Raw genomic sequence first — 23,519 nt, forward strand, 5'->3', positions numbered from 1 at the left:
GTGATTATACTATTTCACCGATGGTTCTTCTGGATCAGTGTTCTTCCACCTACAAAATGAACAGCGCCGTTACTTACCCCTCAGAAAGGGACAGAGGGGTCCTCTTTGGGGTAACCCTCCGGCGTGAGAATCAGTATATTTGTGGAGAAGATAATAATGTGTGTCAGAGAATCTCAAGAGTATTTGCTTAATTGCTCAATACCCTTTGGTTGTGAGACTGTGTGATTGTATGTAACTGACTGTGAATGAATGTGATTCAATATGATTGAATGTGTGATCACTGCTTGTAACTGTCAATGATTGAGTATGAATGTCTCATCAAAGTGGAGTTGATGCTGTATTTATAGTGCTAGGGTTACCACCGGTTGGGCTCAACCTCGTTGGCTTCCTCCAATCGCACTGCGCCACGTGTCCTTTGGGACACCTGGCGCTTTCTCGTTGGTTGTAATCACGTGGTAACACATGTGTCATGCTGAGTTGTCGACCTTTCATTTGGCAGCTATCAACATCAGCATATTCTTTCTCCTTAAAAAGATGCCTTCTTGAAGGTTGTCTGATGTGCACAATCAAGGTTGCCCTAATCCTGATTTGGATAAGGACGAGGTTGATTATGTGCACGTATGATATGCGCTCACCCTGAGGATGCGCGGGGTCTTCTCTCTATTCTCACGCGCAGATATTTCATGCGCAGATGTGATATGCACGAGCATGTGATATGCGCCGCGCGCTGATGCGCTGCGCGCATATGTGATGCGCGAGCATATGTGTGCCTGGGCAGATGCGATATACACGGGCATGTGATATGCGCCGCGCGCTGATGCGCCGCGCGCATATGTGATGCGCGAGCATATGTGTGCCTGGGCATATGATGCCTGAGCATGTTTTGTATGCGCCATGCGCATAGGTTTTGGCTTTGTGCCTTCATAATGTCTTTATCTTGTGGGTTGACCCGCCTTGCTCGGTGTTGAGGCGGGTACATACCTCTTCAAGCCCCCCCAGTCTAATGTGTGTCTTATCTCGCGCGAGCGCGGTAAGATGGATATTAGACTTACTGATTTTTGTCTTTTAATGGGGTTTTGTCGTTTTCCTGGTTGCTTCCATCGTTGCGCGAAGTTCTATCCATTTGGTTGAAAACGAAGGGTCCAAACACGTGGTTAGTTGGTGGTGACGTGCGCCGTAAACGTGTCAGACGTTTCGTGTGCTCGAGGTGCTACAGTTGCCTTTCATGTCCCCTCACACAGCTGTCCTGAACACGTGTCGCGCTCGCATTGGTTAGCACCTGCGAGTGGGGGCGCGTCTCTGTTCCGTGGCAGGTCGGTTACGATTTTATGTCCCCTCAACAGTGTTAGGGGCACGTGTCGCGCCCTCATTGGCTTGCACCCGCGAGTGGGGGCGCGTGAAATCCGATCAGCTGCCACATTTCTCTCTCCTGGGCCTATAAAAGCAGGCCCTTAGGAAATTTTTATCTTCATCTTCATTGTTTCAAATTTTCTATTTTCTGCCTTTCATATTCTGAATTGAGTATATTCATCTTTTCGATTTTTCGATTATCTGCTGGTGCAGTTGTATGTCTGATAGTTCAGACTCGTCTAGCCCCTCAATCACCTCTGTTGCCTCTCGAAGACGCCGTGTGAAGTCTGTGGTGATGTCGACATTGAAGCAAAAGGGGAAAGGGAAGAGGGTTGTTGAGACCACATCGGAGGAAGTAGGGAGGACCAAGGCCACCAAAAGGTGGAATGAAATCCTCTGCAAATTGAAGCAGGCCGATCTCGACAACCTCATCGCCTCTCAGGGCTTTCCCACCCTGTTTGGCTGCATGTTGCCTAGGTCCGGGCAAACGGCGGCGGACCCGCCTGCCGGCTATATATCCCTATATAGCCACTTTTTCACCCACTGCAACCTTCGTCTCCCGATGACAAGGTTTGTGGGTGCACTGCTGAAGTTCTATGGGATTCATATATCCCAAGTCCATCCGTTTGGACTCGTGCGCGTGACTCACTTTGAGTTCATGTGCAAATCCCAGCGCGAGGAACCCACTCCTCGGCGCTTTCAATATTTTTACAAGCCCAAGATCCAGGACAATTGGATCTCTTTCATTCCTCGCAGTCAGAAGGTGAAGTGCTCCACTGTTTCATTCAAGAGCCTTCATGACTGGTCTGAGAGGTTCTTTTACATAAGGGCTGGTGTGATCCCCATCCGTATGACCATGCGCTCTATCTCTTCTGCGCCTGCGGATGAGGGTGTCCTCAAGAACCCAACTGGCGCTTGGGTTAAGAAACTGACCGCCGAACCATCCCCCGCGAAGAAAATTTGCGAGGAGGCGCTGGTTGGGGTCGGCATGAGTAAGCTTTGGGCCGATAGCGCGCTTGAGCCCGTTATCCAAGTCGACGGGTTGTGTAAGTTTATTTCATTGGTTTATTTATTTTTTCTGCGCGAACATAATTCTTTTGCTGATATCACTTGATTTGTTTTTTGCGCAGTCACCAAGGATTATGTCCTTGCCGCTTATGATGAACAAGTGGAGGGTGGCTCCGTCGCGCTTGGCGCTGGGGAAGTTGGTTTCCCAGATCGCTTCGATGACATGTTCATCCCAGTGGATCTGGAATTTGACTTTGACAGTGACGCGCCTGGTAAGCCTTCGCACTTATGCTCATTCCTTTAGAATATCCAAGTTTATTAACAGTTCTGTTGGTTGTTTTTTTAGATGCGCTTGAAAACTACGAGCTAGAGCTCGCGGAAGAGGAGGAGGAGGAAGAGGAGGCGCCCCTACTAAAGCGCAAAGCTAAGGGGAAATCTGGCGCAGGGGCCAGTAAGAAACAGAAGAAAGATGACACCCCTGTCGCTCATCCCCATGCTCAAACGAAGGGACCTAAGGAAACCCAGGTGTTTACCACAAAGGTTTCTTTAGCTTCTCTGCCTGTGAGAGTGGGCAGACCTCCTGTCCACTTGAGGTATGGTGGCGTCGCCTCCTCCTTTCGCGCGGCTGAAGAGAGAAGCAGTGCCGCGCCTGCAACAGGTATACTTTATTTATCTTCATCTGGCTGAATTGTTATTAAACATTTCCTCCTTTGAATGTTTGCAGAACCGGCGACGGTAGGAGATGAGCCACAGGCGCCACAAGGTGCTGAGGCTGCGCCGGGGGCTGCTTCGGAGTCCCCTGTTCTACCCTCTGAAAAGGGTAGAATGAATTTTATGGCGATGTTCGCCGCGCGAACAGAATTGCGCCAAGGTATGTTTTGCACACTTGTCTTCTTTATTTTTCTTTTGGATTCAGTCATAAACCATTTTTCCTTGTTGATTTGTTCATAGGAGTTGTAGCTGGCGTACAAGTTGCTGGCGACACTCCTGGCGCCGTTGGCGGCGCCGCTGGTTCTGGTCCTGCTCCTGCTAGTGCTGATTCTCCCCTTATTGGGGTTACAAAAGAGCAGGAAGCCGTATTGCGCGCCGAACTGGCGGCGTCGAGACATCCCTCGCCTCCTCCTACGCGCAGCCCTCTCCGCGAGGCTGGTTTGGAGCCCCCCAGGTCGCAGGAGAAGAGGCCTATTCAAGAAGATGAGGAGGATGAGGGGGCTCAAGCTGAGGGCTCCTTGGGAGACCGCGCCAGCCCTGCGATGCCACAAGTCTTCGCAGCGCATACTTCTGGTGAGGCTGGCGCTGACTTTTCTGCTTCATCCCCGCAGGTATGTTTTGATTTGTTGCTCCGCTGCGCGTACCTCCATATAAGTATGTTTTATGACTTAGAACATTTCTTGTGTTTTGTAGGAAGGTGACCACGTTTATCGCCCGAGATGGAATATTAATGAAGAAAGTTCCTTCCAATCCATGGGCGTATGCGAGGACTTCTAGGCTCATGCCGTGCCTCCTACTGAAAGGAGGTATCAGGAGGAGCGCACTCGCGCTGACTTGCTCAACGATCACATTTTCGCTGGGTCAGCTTTCTTTGCTGCCTCCCAAGAGCTTCATCGCGATTATATTAAAGTACGCGATGCTCTTGTGGCAGCCCAGCAAGAGGCTAAGGTGGCTGCCTGGAACCTTTCTGATGCTCGCGCACGAGCTGAGAAACTCCAGGCGGAGCTCAGCGAAAATAGAGCAAGTGCCAACACCGCCTATATTAAGCGCGGGCATGAGCTCCAAGCTGCGCGGGAGAAGCAGCAGTTGGCGGAGGCCGAAGTTGCCAAGTACGCGCGTAGAGTGCGTGTCTTGGAACAGCAGGCTGAGGCGCGTGACCAAGCTATCGTCCAGAGTATCACTGAAAAATCATCACTGGAGAGCGAGGTTGCGCGCCTGAAGAGGGAGTTGGCGGCCGCGCAGGCCGATAGAGATGAGGCCTTGGCGACGGCGGCGTCCAGCCAGGAAGCACTTGGTGCTGCGCAGGCGGAGAAAGAAGAAATCTTGGCGGCAGCAGCGTCTGATAAGGAGGAGCTACAAAAGACTAAGGAAACTGTTGAGTTATTAAACTCCCAGGTTCCTGTCCTCGAGACGTCTGTTGCTGGCCTAGCGCAGGATCGCCAATGGCTGGTGTCACAGGGCATAACTCGCTGCGCTTTGGCGATGAAATATTCCGCCGAGTTTCAGGCCCTTGTGATGGACTGCAATGCCGCCGCGCGCTTGGTGGGCCGAGCTGAAGGGTTTACGGATGGGTATGACTATGACATGTTGAAGAAGAACCCATCCGAGTACCCTTACAAGAGCGACGCGGCCTGCGCGGACATGGCCGCGGTGGGGGAAAAGTATATGAATACTCCCATCCCCATCCTTATGCAGGTACCTTGACCTTAATGAGTTTTACTTGACTAATTTTTCCAAGTGTTTTGTACTCAATATTTTTCTAATGATTTTGCAGATAGCTGCGCTTGCTGACCAGCCCGACCTCGGCGCGCTAAAGAAGTTGCTCGATGAATGCGAGAGGGCTGGTGGCGATGATGGTGGCGCGGGGGATGTTGCCCCTGCCAGCGGCTCTGGCGCTGCGAATAAATCTGCTCCTGCCACTGTCGTGATAGAAGACTCCAATGAGGAGGAAGAACTTGACTATGGTCAGTTCGGAGATGAGGAGCAGGCCGCGTCAGATGCTGCGGGAGATGATGAAGGTGATGAAGTGGCTGACGTCGACGTGGAGACTTGAGAAGCCCTTCATCAAATTTTACATATTTAATTTTTTATACTTGTAATTTGTAACTCATCATACTTGTAAATTTCAATCCAATGGAATGAAACTTGTTTTCTCTTTTACACATCTTGCGCATTTCCATTCATCTCTTCATGTTTGCTTGTAGATATAAGATATGCTTGCACGTTAAAATAAGAACAAGGTTGTAAGGAAATTATTCACTTAACCTCTGTTCTATTTTGTTTGTGGTTTCGCAGTATCTTGCTCATGCTGACATGCGCGCTAACTTTTCATTATTTCTTTTTTGCGCGTCGTTGTCGCGCGGTATTTATATGGAAGTATGAGTTTAGCCATTACATGTCAGCGTGTGTTACTCAGATATCCACTATGATTCCGCGCGCGACCTCGACCTGCGACCTTAACATGATATGGCATGTACTTTGCCTTAGTTGTGTTTAAGGATTTTTATGATCAGGCTGCGCGGGATGTAAGATGGATGTTTGTGAGTGTTTTGAGCTAAGGCTCTTTGTTTTGGGCTAAGGCCCTGACGTTTTTAGAGTTAAGACTCATTAACGTGTTTGAGCTAAGGCTCGTAAGTTTGGGCTAAGGCCCTGGCGTTTTAGAGTTAAGACTCGTTAACGCGTTTGAGCTAAGGCTCGCGCATGTATGTTTTACTTCGCTTTATTTTGCTTTGAAGTCAATATAGTGTTGTCATATTGTTCCAAATTAATAAAGGAAGCGTGAAACATGTATGCAAAGGTAATAGAACAAATATTGAAAGATAGCGCGACAAATATTGAAAGATAGCGCGAATCATCATTCATGATGGCTTAAAAGCCTTGATTACATATTTGAACTTTTTACATGAAGCATTTTCTAAGTTGTGCCGCGTTCCATGCGCGCGGTATCTTTTTTCCATTCAAATCTTTTAAAGTGTACGCGCCTTTCCCCAAATCTTCTGAAATTTGATAAGGTCCCTCCCAATTGGGGGACATTTTTCCTGGGGGTATTGCGCGACTAGCTTCATTGTTTCGAAGGACAAAATCATTTTTCTTGAAGTGGCACTCTTTAACGCGCTGATTATAATATTTTTCCAGCTTTTTCTTGTATCTGGCTTCATTAATGATAGCCGCTTCTCTGCGCCCTTCAAGCAAGTTAAGGTCCAATCTTCTTTCGCGCTCGTTATCAGTTTTGCTCATCATGAGTACCCTATGGGATGGGCATCCAATTTCTGCTGGGATCATAGCCTCTGTCCCATAGGTTAGGCTGAACGGGGATTCGCCATTGCTAGTTTTGCTTAATGTCCTGTGTGCCCACAGGACATTAGGTAACTCTTCGACCCAAGAATGGGATTCTCCCTCCAACCTTTTCTTCAGCCCTTTTAGCAAACTTTGATTCGCGCGCTCCACTTGGCCATTCCCCTGAGGGTGGTAGACGGACGTGAAGATTTGGTTGATGTGCAATTCTTTGAGCCAGCTTGATATCTTCCTGTCAGTGAATTGTTTGCCATTGTCGCTCACAATTTCCATAGGAAGGCCAAAACGGCAAATGATGTGGCTCCAGATAAATTGCTTCATCGCCTCAGCTGTGATTTTTGCTAGTGGCTTGGCCTCAACCCATTTTGTGAAATAGTCTATCGCCACTACCAAAAATTTCACTCGCCCTTGCGCTTGCGGCAAGGGCCCCACAATATCAATGGCCCATTTGTGGAAAGGCCATGCGGAGGTCACTGGAATCAAGTTGTTCTTTGGACGCATGGTGTTTGGCGCGTAGCTCTGACATGCCTTGCATTTTTGGATTTCTTTTAGCGCATCCAAGTACATGCCTGGCCAATAGTAGCCTGAGCTCATTGCCTTGGCAACCACCATGCGCGGACCAGCGTGTATTCCACAGATTCCTTCATGAATCTCCCTAATCACATAGCTTGCTTCTTCAGCATCCAGGCATTTCATGAGCGGTCCAAGATAAGAGCGCCGATATAATGTACCATCAAGTAGTTCATAGTTCTGCGCCTTGTGTCTTATCTTTCTCGCTTGTGCGCGATCATCCGGTAACGTCCCCTCCTTCAGGAATTCCATTATTGGAGTTATCCAGGATGAAGGGGTTGTATGAATTACAAGGACCGATTGCGTTTGTACTGACGGGTTGCTCATCACTTCCACCCTGACATCTTTGCCAAAGTGATCAAAATTAGTTGATGCCATCTTACTCAACGCGTCAGCGGACTTGTTTTCGCTGCGCGAGATGTGTATGATTCTGAAGAAGTCAAACTGCTCAACGATCTTTTTTGCCTGCTCTAGATATAGAGGCATTGTGTTCTCCTTGGCGTCATATAGGCCGTTGACCTGAGCAGCTACCAAGTAAGAATCAACATGGGCCTCTAGCCTTTTAACTCCAAACTTGCGCGCAATGCGCAGACCAGCCAGCAGGGCTTCATACTCAGCCTCATTGTTGGTACTCTTGAAGTCCAACCTAATAGCATAAGTATATTCATGATTATCAGGGTCCACCAGTTTGAGGCCTGCGCCGGACCCTTCGCTGTTGGAGGCTCCATCAGTGAATAGCCTCCAAACATCTTCTTCATCATTTGCTCGCGGAGGGTCTACCTCGCGCTGAGCTTCTTCAATCTTTCCCTCTGGGATTTCCGTGATGAAATCCGCCAAAACTTGACCCTTTATCGCTGGACGGGGCTTATAAGTGATCGTGTGTTCACCTAATTCCAGCGCCCACTTTGTCAGCCTTCCGGAGAGAGCGGGGCGTCGCAAGACTTGCTGGATGTTGTAACCAGTCAGAACTTCAATAGGATGACCATTGAAGTATCTATGGAGCTTGCGCGACGCGTGTGTTAGTGACAAAACTAACTTTTCCATGATGGAATAGCGCGTCTCAGGGTCTGTGAGCACCCGACTCACATAGTATATTGGCGTTTGGATCCCCTTGCGATCCACCAATAATACTGCGCCGATCGCGCGGTCTCCAGCTGACAGGTACAATGTAAGGGTTTCGCCAGGAAGTGGAGCTGTGAGCGCTGGCAACTTTATGAGACATTCTTTTATCTCAGTGAAAGCTTGCTCAGCCTCAGGCGTCCACGGATGGCGCCAATGAAGAAACGTGGATCTACTCACTGGTAGCAGATCTACTTTCCTCGGGTGTGATTATACTATTTCACCGATGGTTCTTCTGGATCAGTGTTCTTCCACCTACAAAATGAACAGCGCCGTTACTTACCCCTCAGAAAGGGACAGAGGGGTCCTCTTTGGGGTAACCCTCCGGCGTGAGAATCAGTATATTTGTGGAGAAGATAATAATGTGTGTCAGAGAATCTCAAGAGTATTTGCTTAATTGCTCAATACCCTTTGGTTGTGAGACTGTGTGATTGTATGTAACTGACTGTGAATGAATGTGATTCAATATGATTGAATGTGTGATCACTGCTTGTAACTGTCAATGATTGAGTATGAATGTCTCATCAAAGTGGAGTTGATGCTGTATTTATAGTGCTAGGGTTACCACCGGTTGGGCTCAACCTCGTTGGCTTCCTCCAATCGCACTGCGCCACATGTCCTTTGGGACACCTGGCGCTTTCTCGTTGGTTGTAATCACGTGGTAACACATGTGTCATGCTGAGTTGTCGACCTTTCATTTGGCAGCTATCAACATCAGCATATTCTTTCTCCTTAAAAAGATGCCTTCTTGAAGGTTGTCTGATGTGCACAATCAAGGTTGCCCTAATCCTGATTTGGATAAGGACGAGGTTGATTATGTGCACGTATGATATGCGCTCACCCTGAGGATGCGCTGGGTCTTCTCTTTATTCTCACGCGCAGATATTTCATGCGCAGATGTGATATGCACGAGCATGTGATATGCGCCGCGCGCTGATGCGCTGCGCGCATATGTGATGCGCGAGCATATGTGTGCCTGGGCAGATGCGATATACACGGGCATGTGATATGCGCCGCGCGCTGATGCGCCGCGCGCATATGTGATGCGCGAGCATATGTGTGCCTGGGCATATGATGCCTGAGCATGTTTTGTATGCGCCATGCGCATAGGTTTTGGCTTTGTGCCTTCATAATGTCTTTTTCTTGTGGGTTGACCCGCCTTGCTCGGTGTTGAGGCGGGTACATACCTCTTCACATTGCAAAGCGTATTTTTATAGCAAGGTTTCTCCTTAGAGGAGAGGGGTGTATGCGGGTACCCTTAATCAGGTATGGTACCCTAATCGAGGTACACTACTGCCATTACGCTGTGTTTTCCGAGTTCATTCACGGAAAGAATGGAAATGAAAGGAAAGGAAAGTTTTTCCTTTCCATTCTATTCTTTTCCTTTCTTTTTCCTTTCACTTTCCTTCCAATTTGGAAAGAAACACTTTCCTTTCATTTTACTCTTCAAATATCCTCCTTTCATTTCTTTTCTTTCCTTAAATGAATATCTGAAACACCCTTTTTGTTAATTCCTTCCATTTCCTTCCACAAAAAAAAACCCAGGAACACACCTCTTTTATTCTTTCCATCACTTTTCTTTCCTTTCTTTCTTTAAGTTATACTCAGGAACACAGCGTAAGGTTAAATAGAGAGAGAATGAAATGTGTTACTAAGACCACCCGTAGTGGCAATTTATTGAAGGCGTTTTGGCCTATAACGCCGGGGGCACACTCCCCCCCCCCCCCCCCCCCGACGTTTTGGGCTAATTTTTTTAGGCGTTTTGTACATAACGCAAATGGAAGGCACGGAAATTAAAAAAAAACAAATAACAAAGTTATGACTTTATGGATGTTTTATGACTATACCATATTTTTATAAAAAAACCATAACTCTTACTGGCGTCACGTGACGCCTAACGCCTAGTTGTGGGGCTTTCTGACTATACATGGTTTAAGACTCTAAGAGAGAGAGAGAGAGAGAGAGAGAGAGAGAGAGAGAGAGAGAGAGAGAGTTTTGGGGGAGTTGAAAGGGGCATTACCCATGGTTTAAGTGCATTTAGAGTGGTGAATAATGATGACATTATGAGATTGATAGTTATAAGAGTAGTTTAGTGAAGCACTCCTCTACCCCTTAATAATGGTAAGAAGTAACTCATACTAAGTTACTAACTCATACTTGGTTATGAAATTGTTTAGGGTTAAGCTAAATACCCCTTATCTGAGTATTCACATCTAGTCCCTTGTAGTTTATGATAAATGTTTTTATAACGCAGGTAGTAGTTTAGAGTATTATGAATAAAGAAGAGAGAAAATATAATTATATTTGGTATGTTTTATAAAACAAACTTAAAACCTTTTTATTTAACATAATAAGTGAAGATATTAACAAAACAAAGTTAATAGGTTGTGTGATATGTAAAAGAAAGAGACTAAAATAAAAAGAAAAGAATATTTGAAAAATCTTGTAAAAAACATAGAGATACTCTTTCTCCATGATCAAAACAAACTTTGACCACGTAATGGAAAAACTAATTTATTCTTTCCATAATTAATATGTGATAGCTAAAGTATCATGAATACTTCGTTAATAGTTAGTAACTAATTTACTGTTTCCATACTTTATAAGTGATAGCTAAACTATCATGAATAATTCGTTAATACTTACCAGGAATAAGTTCGGTATCATACCGATATCGACCAATACCAATACTGATCCTGGATGTTCTAATCCTAATTCTTAAAAACATGATATCAGTACAAAAATATTTGGTTCTATACTGGTATTGTGGGAAAAAGTTCAGTAAATACTAATACCGAATCGAACCGTACATATCCTGAAAAATCAATAGTTGATACGAATCAATACCGAAACAAGTACCGATGATGCCCGGTACCATTTTCCATCCCTACATGTAAGGACAAAAATAACATGCTTCAAACAGTTATTTTGAACATAAAACAAACTTTTGTTTTTATATTTGTTTGAACGTCATATAATTACATATTTTTTAAGAAAAACTAATTATATGCTAAATGAAATGAAAATTAAAAAGACTTATAAAATATTTGTAAACAAATGTTAGTGAGCGTCCGGTTGGAATCAGATCGAATCCAATTTGAAATTGTAAAAAAACCTAGGGGCTAATTCTCGTGCTCCGCAGTGGGTTCAAGACGTAGATACCAAGTGGTCGATTTTGACAACTTTTACATAAACTCTAATCTCGTGAAAAAAAAAATTCACATCTAAATGTTTATAAATAAACATGTAATGGCGTGTCGATTTTGAATAAAGTTTATATCGAAACGTAGATTAAACTATGATGAAAACTAATTATATAATTTAAAATAGCTTCAAAACTATTTGTGTATTGTAAAACTTATTTTAAAAAAAAACTACAAGAAATTTAATAACTTGTTCGCAATGCCTCAATGACTTATACATGATTGCATTCAACTTCGTTTTGAACGATGCTAACATCAAAACGTAAATAAAAATAAGTTTGTCGCAACAATATATCCGTACCTTTAAAAAAATTCAAATTTTTAGGACTTTAAGTGAAAAAATATTAAGAAAGAAAGTTGCTTAAAAAACTAACGCTTAAATGACTTGTACATTAACGCTTAACCAACTTGTAAACTACAATTAATGCTTTAATGGCTTGTAAATCACTACTAACTAATAACCACCCTTATTCACTATTTTTCTAAAATAAAAATATATAACAATTAAAATCTCACAACATTACACACCGATATATATTGCCAGCGGTCTGTATATATCACAATTCTTCAACCCAAGTATTATTATTATTATTATTATATGAAGCGAATTGTGAAGGAAAGCTATGGTTATGGCTACAGCTACGGCTATGGCGGTCATCAGCAAGAAGACAGGCTCACTCCATTGTCTGATGATCTGTTAATCAGCATACTGTCATATGTTGATACCAAATTAGCAGTTCAGTCTTCTGTGTTGTCTAAACGATGGGTTAATATATGGAGATTGCTGCCTGTTATTAACATCAATTGTGAATATGAACATGGTGAGCAATCACATAACAATAATAATAATATTGATGCTTTCGGTGCGGATGATTTTTTCATTCGTAAGGTTTTGACTCTGCGTGACCGATCAATTAAGATTGATCGGTTGAATATTGCTGTGAAAGATTACAAGACAATGGGTAGGGTGTTCCGCGATGCGGTTTCGCTCGGTGTGGGTGAATTGAGGATTGATTGTTCGGAGAATGTTGGTAAATATTATCCGGTTTCGGGTGTTAGTGTTAATGTTAATTCGAGTGATTTAGTTACGAGTTTGTCGTTGAAAGGGATGATGGAATTCGGGTATTTTCCGAGGTTTGACGGGTTGGTTAGTTTACGCCTTGATCGGGTTAAAATCGTTGAGGCCGAGCCTTTTTCGTGTTTTCCGAATTTGGGGGAATTGGTTTTGGTGAATTGTAAGATGGGGAGTGGTTTGGATGGTCTTGAAATGGTGGCCCCGGGGCTGTCGAGGTTGACGATTTCGTCGTGTTTTCATACGCCGGTTGCGTATAAGAGACTTGTGCTTTTGACTCCGAACCTTGAGGTGCTTGAACTTGAGGGGTTAACTCCGATGGTGTTCGAGCCGTTTGATGATCTGCGTGTTCTGCACACGGTGCATATCGATACTTTATATTCGAGTATTGACTTTCAACTGCAGAAGCTTCATTTGATGGGTATTTTTGCGAGTCTGAAACACGCTCAGTGTGTTCATTTATCCCCGTCAACTGTTGAGGTACTTGTTCAATGTCATAGTTTATGTTTTCTCAAATTTTATAAGTTGTTGCACATTAACAGATTAACTACACGACCTGAGTTGTTTTTATCCGGTATGTTTTAGTCGGTAAAAGTAAACTATGTTGAGGTACTTGTTCAATGTCATAGTTTATGTTTTCTCAAATTTTATAAGTTGTTGCACATTAACAGATTAACTACACGACCTGAGTTGTTTTTATCCGGTATGTTTTAGTCGGTAAAAGTAAACTATGTTGAGGTACTTGTTCAATGTCATAGTTTATGTTTTCTCAAATTTTATAAGTTGTTGCACATTAACAGATTAACTACACGACCTGAGTTGTTTTAGTCGGTATGTTTTAGTCGGTAAAAGTAAACTATGTTGAGGTACTTGTTCAATGTCATAGTTTATGTTTTCTCAAATTTTATAAGTTGTTGCACATTAACAGATTAACTACACGACCTGAGTTGTTTTTATCCGGTATGTTTTAGTCGGTAAAAGTAAACTATGTTGAGGTACTTGTTCAATGTCATAGTTTATGTTTTCTCAAATTTTATAAGTTGTTGCACATTAACAGATTAACTACACGACCTGAGTTGTTTTTATCCGGTATGTTTTAGTCGGTAAAAGTAAACTATGTTGAGGTACTTGTTCAATGTCATAGTTTATGTTTTCTCAAATTTTATAAGTTGTTGCACATTAACAGATTAACTACACGACCTGAGTTGTTTTAGTCGGTAAAAGTAAACTATGTTGAGGTACTTGTTCAATGTCATAGTTTATGTTTTCTCAAATTTTATAAGTTGTTGCACATTAACAGATTAACTACACGACCTGAGTTGTTTTTATCCGGTATGTTTTAGTCGGTAAAAGTAAACTATGTTGAGGTACTTGTTCAATGTCATAGTTTATGTTTTCTCAAATTTTATAAGTTGTTGCACATTAACAGATTAACTACACGACCTGAGTTGTTTTAGTCGGTAAAAGTAAACTATGTTGAGGTACTTGTTCAATGTCATAGTTTATGTTTTCTCAAATTTTATAAGTTGTTGCACATTAACAGATTAACTACACGACCTGAGTTGTTTTTATCCGGTATGTTTTAGTCGGTAAAAGTAAACTATGTTGAGGTACTTGTTCAATGTCATAGTTTATGTTTTCTCAAATTTTATAAGTTGTTGCACATTAACAGATTAACTACACGACCTGAGTTGTTTTAGTCGGTAAAAGTAAACTATGTTGAGGTACTTGTTCAATGTCATAGTTTATGTTTTCTCAAATTTTATAAGTTGTTGCACATTAACAGATTAACTACACGACCTGAGTTGTTTTTATCCGGTATGTTTTAGTCGGTAAAAGTAAACTATGTTGAGGTACTTGTTCAATGTCATAGTTTATGTTTTCTCAAATTTTATAAGTTGTTGCACATTAACAGATTAACTACACGACCTGAGTTGTTTTAGTCGGTAAAAGTAAACTATGTTGAGGTACTTGTTCAATGTTATAGTTTATGTTTTCTCAAATTTTATAAGTTGTTGCACATTAACAGATTAACTACACGACCTGAGTTGTTTTTATCCGGTATGTTTTAGTCGGTAAAAGTAAACTATGTTGAGGTACTTGTTCAATGTCATAGTTTATGTTTTCTCAAATTTTATAAGTTGTTGCACATTAACAGATTAACTACACGACCTGAGTTGTTTTAGTCGGTAAAAGTAAACTATGTTGAGGTACTTGTTCAATGTCATAGTTTATGTTTTCTCAAATTTTATAAGTTGTTGCACATTAACAGATTAACTACACGACCTGAGTTGTTTTTATCCGGTATGTTTTAGTCGGTAAAAGTAAACTATGTTGAGATACTTGTTCAATGTCATAGTTTATGTTTTCTCAAATTTTATAAGTTGTTGCACATTAACAGATTAACTACACGACCTGAGTTGTTTTTATCCGGTATGTTTTAGTCGGTAAAAGTAAACTATGTTGAGGTACTTGTTCAATGTCATAGTTTATGTTTTCTCAAATTTTATAAGTTGTTGCACATTAACAGATTAACTACACGACCTGAGTTGTTTTAGTCGGTATGTTTTAGTCGGTAAAAGTAAACTATGTTGAGGTACTTGTTCAATGTCATAGTTTATGTTTTCTCAAATTTTATAAGTTGTAGCACATTAACAGATTAACTACACGACCTGAGTTGTTTTTATCCGGTATGTTTTAGTCGGTAAAAGTAAACTATGTTGAGGTACTTGTTCAATGTCATAGTTTATGTTTTCTCAAATTTTATAAGTTGTTGCACATTAACAGATTAACTACACGACCTGAGTTGTTTTTATCCGGTATGTTTTAGTCGGTAAAAGTAAACTATGTTGAGGTACTTGTTCAATGTCATAGTTTATGTTTTCTCAAATTTTATAAGTTGTTGCACATTAACAGATTAACTACACGACCTGAGTTGTTTTAGTCGGTAAAAGTAAACTATGTTGAGGTACTTGTTTAATGTCATAGTTTATGTTTTCTCAAATTTTATAAGTTGTTGCACATTAACAGATTAACTACACGACCTGAGTTGTTTTTATCCGGTATGTTTTAGTCGGTAAAAGTAAACTATGTTGAGGTACTTGTTCAATGTCATAGTTTATGTTTTCTCAAATTTTATAAGTTGTTGCACATTAACAGATTAACTACACGACCTGAGTTGTTTTAGTCGGTAAAAGTAAACTATGTTGAGGTACTTGTTCAATGTCATAGTTTATGTTTTCTCAAATTTTATAAGTTGTTGCACATTAACAGATTAACTACACGACTTGAGTTGTTTTTATCCGGTATGTTTTAGTCGGTAAAAGTAAACTATGTTGAGGTACTTGTTCAATGTCATAGTTTATGTTTTCTCAAATTTTATAAGTTGTTGCACATTAACAGATTAACTACACGACCTGAGTTGTTTTAGTCGGTAAAAGTAAACTATGTTGAGGTACTTGTTCAATGTCATAGTTTATGTTTTCTCAAATTTTATAAGTTGTTGCACATTAACAGATTAACTACACGACCTGAGTTGTTTTTATCCGGTATGTTTTAGTCGGTAAAAGTAAACTATGTTGAGGTACTTGTTCAATGTCATAGTTTATGTTTTCTCAAATTTTATAAGTTGTTGCACATTAACAGATTAACTACCCGACCTGAGTTGTTTTTATCCGGTATGTTTTAGTCGGTAAAAGTAAAACATTTGGGTAGGGCTGTTAACAATCCGGGTTTTTGGAGCCAAAGCGTTAGCAACGGTTTTTTCATTGTAAACAAAAACCAAACCGTTGAAAATTCAAACCAAACCAAACCAAACCGTTTTGTTTCACGGTTTGGAGTTTGGACTGATTGGGTCGTTATAATTTTAAAAAATGCATAAAATAAGATCAAGTAAAGAAGTGATACAGTTCTGACAATTAAAAAACTTAAAAATACAGACTATTTCTATTGTTTTGTTAAGCAAAGCCCAATCATGTAACAGTTGAATTTAAAATATGTGAGCTCGAAATCCTGGAGTCCGGTTCGGTTTTCTCTGGCCGGTTACGAGTATAAACCGTAAAAGAACTGTTCCAGATGGTTTTGAAAATTCATAAACTGACCACAACCAAAACAATGACCATTTTAAGCAGTTTCACAATTTAAAACTGAACAATAGGACTACCCGAAACTTGGGGTTGGTGATCGGGTATGGGATTACCTTTACAATTTGTCACGGGTATGGGATCTGATGGTATTCCCACTTACCTGATAACATATACCCGACTTGATTTTATATTTCTTTATTTATTTATTTATTTATTTTATTTTAAGTATATAAGGTATATAATATACCCGATTATGTTCCTACCAACCCGATTTATTTCAAGTACATACAAAATATAATATACCTGGTTTATTTTAGGTATCTATCTATAATATATATAAACGAAGACATAAAAATCCTACATGTCGCGATGTGGTCGCTCCCCCCTTTTTTGGAGTCACCAGATTTGCTTGATTTTTAAATGGAGGCTTCTCATGCATTTGACCCGAATTTATGGGTATGGGTCTTACCAAACCCAGATATTTCTTAAACTGGTTATAACATCTCATTAAATTAAAATTTATTCTCACCCAATTATTGATGTAAAAATCTTACAAAATAGGATATAATAAAAATTAATATCTTATTTATTTAAATTAAAAAATCAGTTTGATAGTAAAAAAATAAATGGGTGTTGGGTCTCATCAAATCATATCATCATCATCATCATCATCGTACTCAGTATATCCCACCAATAGCAATGCTATGGTAGGGTCTGAGGAGGGTAAGATGTAGACAACCTTACCTCTATCCCATAGGGATAGAGAGGCTGCTTCCGGTGAGACCCCCGGCTCGATAGTAGTTTTGCATCAAGCCTTGGACATAAGGCACATAGCACTCAATCATCGGGACACCGGCTGATTGGTGCATGTGCCCTTGTTTTTCGGCTATCAACGCCACCACATGATGCCTGATTAACCTTCCGCCACTTTTAACGTTATTTTCACGAGATTAGTAAAATAACGTCAAAATTAGTGCAATTTCTTTTGCCCACCCGAGGGTTCACACATATATACATTATATGCGCGCACCGCAAGCAGGGCATAAATTTTACTTTTGCCCACCCGAGGGTTCACACATATATACATTACTTTATGTCATCAAATCATATGTATATTATTAACTTTCATACATATTATTTATAATTAAAAAACAAATTTTATAGTAAAAAAATTAACGGGTCTTGGATCTCATCAAAACCATATAGCTTTTTAACCGGGTTATAACATCTCATTTATTTGTGAAACAATATATCATCAAACCATAAGTATATTATTAACTTTCATACAATAAAAAAATATAAATTCAAAAAATAAATAAATATTAGAACTAACAATATAAAACAACCCCCGTAAAAGCTCTCTGGTTGCTCCCTACATTCTCTCAAGCCATCAGATTGCATTATTTGTAAATGGAGTCTTCTCATGCATTTGACCCGAATTCACGGGTATGGGTCTTACCAAACCCAGTTATTCCATAAACGGGTTATAACATCTCATTAAATTAAAAATTAATCTTATCAAACATTTGATATGAAAATCTTTATAGGGATATATAAAAGTTAATATCCGATTTTTTAATAAGGATATTATTATAATTATGAAACAATTTAATAGTATAAAAAAATAAGCGGGTCATGTTTCTCATTAAACCCAGATAGCTTTTAAACTGGTTATAACAACTCATGTTTTTGTGAAACCCTTTCATCATTAAACCATTATTAACTTTCTTACAATAAATATAGAATAATACATAAATGTAGAAACGAACAAACCGTGTAATCAAACCCTATTTTAATTTCTCAACATAGATTTAGTTGCATTAGCGATTATTTTTTCTTTTAAGTTTAACTTAAATGAAAATTTTCACAAAATAATCTCCAAATTATAACAAATGAGCATAAACGAATAAATATAAAGATTAAGTAGATAATTCATTCAATATTTCATTAGAAAATGAACATAACCCAACATAAATTAATTAAAATAGGTTCAAGTATATTATTAACTTCTTACAATAAATAAATTAAAATCCAAAAATATGTATTCACAATATTATAAACGAAAAAATTTAAACAACCCCCGTAATACGGGGGATAAAAACTAGTATACAATATATTATAAGCTCAATTTATTTGAAGTATAATCGGTATATAATATACCCTATAACATACCCGAAATCCGCGGGTATGCCCGATACCCATTGGGTTTTGGGCGGGGCATGGGACGAGCTTTTCATCAGGTATGGGGTTGGGATTACCAAGACCCAATCTAAACCCGACCCATTGTCATCCCTAAACGTCGTGTGACAATGGTGTGTAAAGGTGAGTGAATATTTAGGTGGCCTACAGTTGGCAGCAGTGGGCTGTTCACGAGTCGAGCCTGAATCGAGCTAGGGTGAGTTCGAGCTCGAGCTCGAAATTAATCTAAGCAGCTCAGCTAGGCTCGATCTTGATTTTGATGTTAAATGAGCCTAAGATCGAGCCAACGAGCTGAGCCATGACCCGAGCCGAGCTTGGGACGAGATTGGATCGGTTACAAAAATGAGTCAACTCAGCTCAGTTTGTTTCAAATAAAGTTTTTTAGCTAGTTTTATTCGAGCTTTTATCGAGTGAGCCACGAGCACGAGCTTCGATCCACGAGCTTTTTGAGCAGCCCATAAGTTATGTGGTTGATTTAATCAGATTATTATAGTTTTTAATTTTATCCCTGTTGAATATAGTTATTTAATACATTACTATTTTCTTATGTTCCTTTTATCCTTGTAATTTGGCTCAAAGTTTCTCACAAAATGTGAAAGTCTGCTTGTTGAAGAACAATGCCCGTTCGAAGATCTGAAGGTTCTGAACCTCATTCCACCACCCAACAAGCCTGCACCCCAACTCGATTCCTTTGTGGCGGCCTATTTGCTCAAGGATTATCCCAAAGCCAATGTGAAGTCATTTCCTAGGTTCGTTGGTATGGCCTGTAGACCGACCGACCCATGATTTGAAGGACTCTAAAATGTTTTATGTTGATAGATAACTTATAGGAGTATAAGACTCGTTTAAAGACGTTTTTGTTGGTATTACTTTCTTTTATCATATATTTTCTTCTGACTTCCATCATATATGTGACTTCCATCATATATGTTTAATTTTTCTAGTAAATATGTTATAGAATGTAAATTTATTGGTAGATTTTAGAAAGTTACAGTTTTAACGTTAGGCTTCAAAAAATGTTAATTTTTCCTATAATTTGCTGCAATTGCTTTTACATGTACTCCTGTGAAGAATAAAATTATAGTAAATTTATATCTAGAATAAATTAGAGTACTACACATTATGTATTCAAAATTACTTTTTTTGCAATCTACTTCATTTCATAATTTAGCATAAAACAATCATTAAATCAAGAATGAACCGTGTTCAAAAAACCATCCATTGCTCTATAAGAAGAACCCTTGTCATTTTCAACACTTGCCCTTATCAATTCTCCGAATTTGCTTGCTTTTTATCTCATATCTTCACCTATCCCTCCTTCGGTTTTATCCAACACCGCATTGATCACCTTACTCACCTCCTCTTTCGTGATCTTACTATGCACTCCCCTCGCTAACACCACACAAACACCCATCTCCTCCACCAACATCTTCGCATTATACCCTTGCTCTGCCGCTATCGGCCACCCAATAATCGGAACGCCTTGGCTCAAACTCTCCATCACTGAGTTCCATCCACAATGACTCAAGAAAGCACCAGTTGACCGATGACATAGTATATCTAGCTGAGGTGCCCAGTTATGAATCACCAATCCTTGTTTTCGAGTTCTATCCTTGAAACCAGTAGGTAACCATTCAGGTCGAAAATCACCTTTCATGTCGAACCCAACTGGTGGCCTAATCACCCAAATAAAAGGCTTTTTGCTCTCTTCCAACCCTTTCGCCAATTCCATCATTTGACTTTCACTTATTGTGTTCTGAGACCCGAATGAAATATAAAGCACCGAGCCCGTAGACTGCGAGTCTAGCCATTCAATGCATTCTTCCGGTTGGATACCGGGTTGTTTTCCAGATCTTTGACCAATAATACGCGACCCCGTATCCGAATCCAAACCCGAATTCTTCTTCAACATTTTAGATGGGATAAGTGGCCCAATACATAGATGGGATAAGTGGCCCAATACACCACACGGGAAGTTTCACATAATTTCGCATAACCTCCAACCCTAACGGCTCTATCTCCTCAACCGTGTTACACAACCAACCGTTAGAACCAAGAGACAACGATATTTGCACTTGAAAGAATCTCGACCACTCGTCAGTACCGTCAGCAGCTCGAAGAAACTGATGAAGTTGCGTGATCGAAAACCGACAAGATTCCGGAAATGACGGCACCGAAAACTCATCGTGGGTCCCACCATTAACTAAATCCCTATGAGGAAGATTCATCCAAATGGAACAATACGCGGCAGTACCATACGCGCCGCCAGTGCTAAATGTGTAATTCTGAATCCCGTAACATTTCGCCACCTCATTAGCCCACCCCATAAACACATCAGATATTATAAATATGTCTTTGAACTAATGGTATCATGGAGTTATAAATATCGTTAGTTAATAATAAAAAAAATTCAAATCTCATGGGTGATAAAAAGTAATAATAATAATAATAATAATATAGTTCAATATAATAAATTTTTTTTTGTCCCCATTTCACATTTATTTTATTAATAAATAAGCAAGATAGCGATTACTGATTACATCGAAACAGAAGATAAACGGGCAACAAGATGCACTGCTACCCCATATTGAATTGCAAAAAATCAATTTTTTAAAAACTACATTCGCTGATCTTGTAGTTATAACATTACTATGCAAAAAGTACAAAATAAAAACGTACCGACGAGTTTCCTTTGAAAACGACGTCGTCTAGGAACCGATGAAACGGGGTTTCGAGGGCGGCCGAGGCATGAAACAATTTAATAATTTGTGTAATGGGTAAGTTATTGGTGTTTTCGGAGTTGGGAGGCAGGCCATGGTCAGAGCTATTGAAGTAGAGTGGTTGAAGGTGGATTTGAGGGTGGTTGTTAACAGTTGAAGTAAGGTAGTTATGTTTAAGGGGCTGTTAGCTATGGTTATAGTGTAGTTGGGATTGTGTTTAAGGATCTTGTAGGCTAATTCTAGGAAGGGTATGAGGTGACCTTGACCCGTGAATGGGAGCATGATTATGTGTTTAGTTATTGGAGATTGTTGTCCCATAGTGATTGGTGGACTAAGGTTTTTTTTTTTGGTTGGTTGGTTACAGTGTTTGAACTTTGAAGTGGAGTTTATGGAGGATGTGGTGGAATATTTTGAAAGTAGTAGTAACAGGTTTTGGTAACCGTGGAGTAAGATGCACCATACACTCACAACAAACACATTATTGATGTATAGCTGTTTGTTTCTATATGTGCACAAGCACAATATTAAACGACTCTCGTATGAAGATGACACAACAATCACTAACAATTAATTTAGTTCAAACTATATAATTTACTATAAAACGATTACAATAAAGTGGCAGGCAAACGGGCAACAAGCTGCGCCGTTATTAAAACTTTTTCGTTATAATCCATTGAAGTGTACTAGGCTACGAATAGCCAATTGAATTTTTTTAACTGAAAATGTTAGAATGTCAGAACTACTTATACGTATTTCTAAACTACATCCAATTTACTTATTGTTTAAGATTGAAGCCAAGAGCATTCTCATCCCATCCATTATATTTTTCCTCAACTTTAAATTTTTAAAAAATTTATTAAAAACTAATTTCATTCAATCCACCACTTGTTTACCTCAACCCTACATTATAAAAAGTTGTTATACCAACTTTTTAAATATAAAAAATTACTATTCAACATTCATTAAATTATTGTGAGTGTATAAAACGAGAATATAATAAAATAATTATTTGTGAGTAAGATAAGATAAAATGGTGGATGGGTTGTGAGAGATTTTTTAAAATGAATATTAAATTTTAAAAAATATGAATTTTAGTTAAATTATAGGATAAAATGATGAATGAAATGTGAATGCTTTAAGAACTAATGTCTAAGAGCATTCTCATCCCCTCCATCATCTCTAAATTCAAAATTACACTACATTTTCTTTTTTCTTTTCGATTAAATAATATTTGTTTGTACATTTATCATTAAATTTTCTCTCGATTTCACTCCCAACCACTTTAAACAAATATTAAAAAAATTATAGTGAATGAACAGTAGTTTTTCAAATATACAGAAAAATTACTGTATTTCTCTCTCATCTACTTATAACACCCTAAATCACTCTATAAATTATAAAACCTTCAATGAGTGGTCCCACAATGGAACTTAATCATTTAAAAGATACGAAAAACTGTTTGTTGAAAGAAAAATACAAAAGCTTTCTTGTCCTTACTAATTGTAATTTGCATGTCACATTGTCACCCCTTTCTTGTGGTTTGGCGGTCACAATTGAGCTGGTTGACTAGCATGTTAAAATGAGTAGGTTTAACGTTTTTAAGTTTTTGTTTAGGCCAAAGTCAACCATGTTTTGGATAAAAATACATCTCATTTTCTATTTCACAAAGTAAAAAACTTTCAAATACTATGGAAAGGATTTTTGAAGGTCTTGGATAATTGATTATACAATTCAAATATTTTGAAGGACTATTTTTACGGAAATTGGATGGGAACCCGACAAATTTTATTGAAAATTAATAAAAGAATACAAACGAACAAGGGTATGTTCGTGCTCGGTGTTTACTAATTTGTGTTGATAATAATAATAATAATAATATAGAATTTGAAACGCATCAGGCGATTTTGACGCATTGTTGTTCTGTTCTGTTCAACATATGGTGTTATGCTTAGTTTGATTATTATTTGGCTTCAATTTCTTCACTAAACTTTATAACCTCCAAGTTGGATTTAAATTAGGGGCTGCAATTCTATCATCATGTCTCGTGTTGTTTGTTGCTTATCTTACTATTTCCCTTAAGACGTTACTGCATAGTGTTTATGGGTTTTAAATAAAATAAATAAATGGATTTTTTGTTTTTCTGAAAAGGTTCGGTTTTGGCTTGCTAGCTTTTTTTAGCGGTTTGACT

General features: G+C 39.5%; 1 protein-coding gene and 1 pseudogene across 2 annotated transcripts; one reads left to right on the plus strand and one right to left on the minus strand.

Moving 5' to 3' along the window:
* The first annotated feature begins 11,838 nt into the window (after nucleotides 1-11,838).
* LOC143618566 (FBD-associated F-box protein At5g60610-like) lies at nucleotides 11,839-19,517 on the plus strand. The gene is made up of 2 exons (XM_077090730.1): nucleotides 11,839-12,807; nucleotides 19,191-19,517. The coding sequence occupies exons 1-2, from the start codon at nucleotides 11,854-11,856 to the stop codon at nucleotides 19,395-19,397; spliced, it is 1,161 nt and encodes a 386-aa protein (XP_076946845.1). The 5' UTR covers nucleotides 11,839-11,853; the 3' UTR covers nucleotides 19,398-19,517.
* A 219-nt stretch (nucleotides 19,518-19,736) lies between these two features.
* LOC143618573 (UDP-glycosyltransferase 92A1-like) lies at nucleotides 19,737-21,697 on the minus strand (annotated as a pseudogene). Its single transcript, XR_013151043.1, has 2 exons — nucleotides 21,291-21,697; nucleotides 19,737-20,971 (listed from the first exon to the last, which is right to left on the minus strand). The product of XR_013151043.1 is annotated as a UDP-glycosyltransferase 92A1-like (transcript).
* Between the last annotated feature and the right edge of the window lie 1,822 nt (nucleotides 21,698-23,519).

This window comes from Bidens hawaiensis, unplaced genomic scaffold, assembly GCF_021521415.1.
Source record: "Bidens hawaiensis isolate Kalapana, Puna unplaced genomic scaffold, B.hawaiensis_p1.1 tig00002338_1, whole genome shotgun sequence".
Classification (NCBI taxonomy): Eukaryota; Viridiplantae; Streptophyta; class Magnoliopsida; order Asterales; family Asteraceae; genus Bidens; species Bidens hawaiensis.

What these genes read in the sequence shown, in the direction of transcription:
- LOC143618566 (XM_077090730.1), top strand. Translation starts at nt 11,854, where the DNA reads ATGAAGCGAATTGTGAAGGAAAGCTATGGTTATGGCTACAGCTACGGC. An exon ending in TATCCCCGTCAACTGTTGAG is followed by an intron (nt 12,808 to 19,190) that starts GTACTTGTTCAA and finishes TTTGGCTCAAAG; the next exon opens with TTTCTCACAAAATGTGAAAG.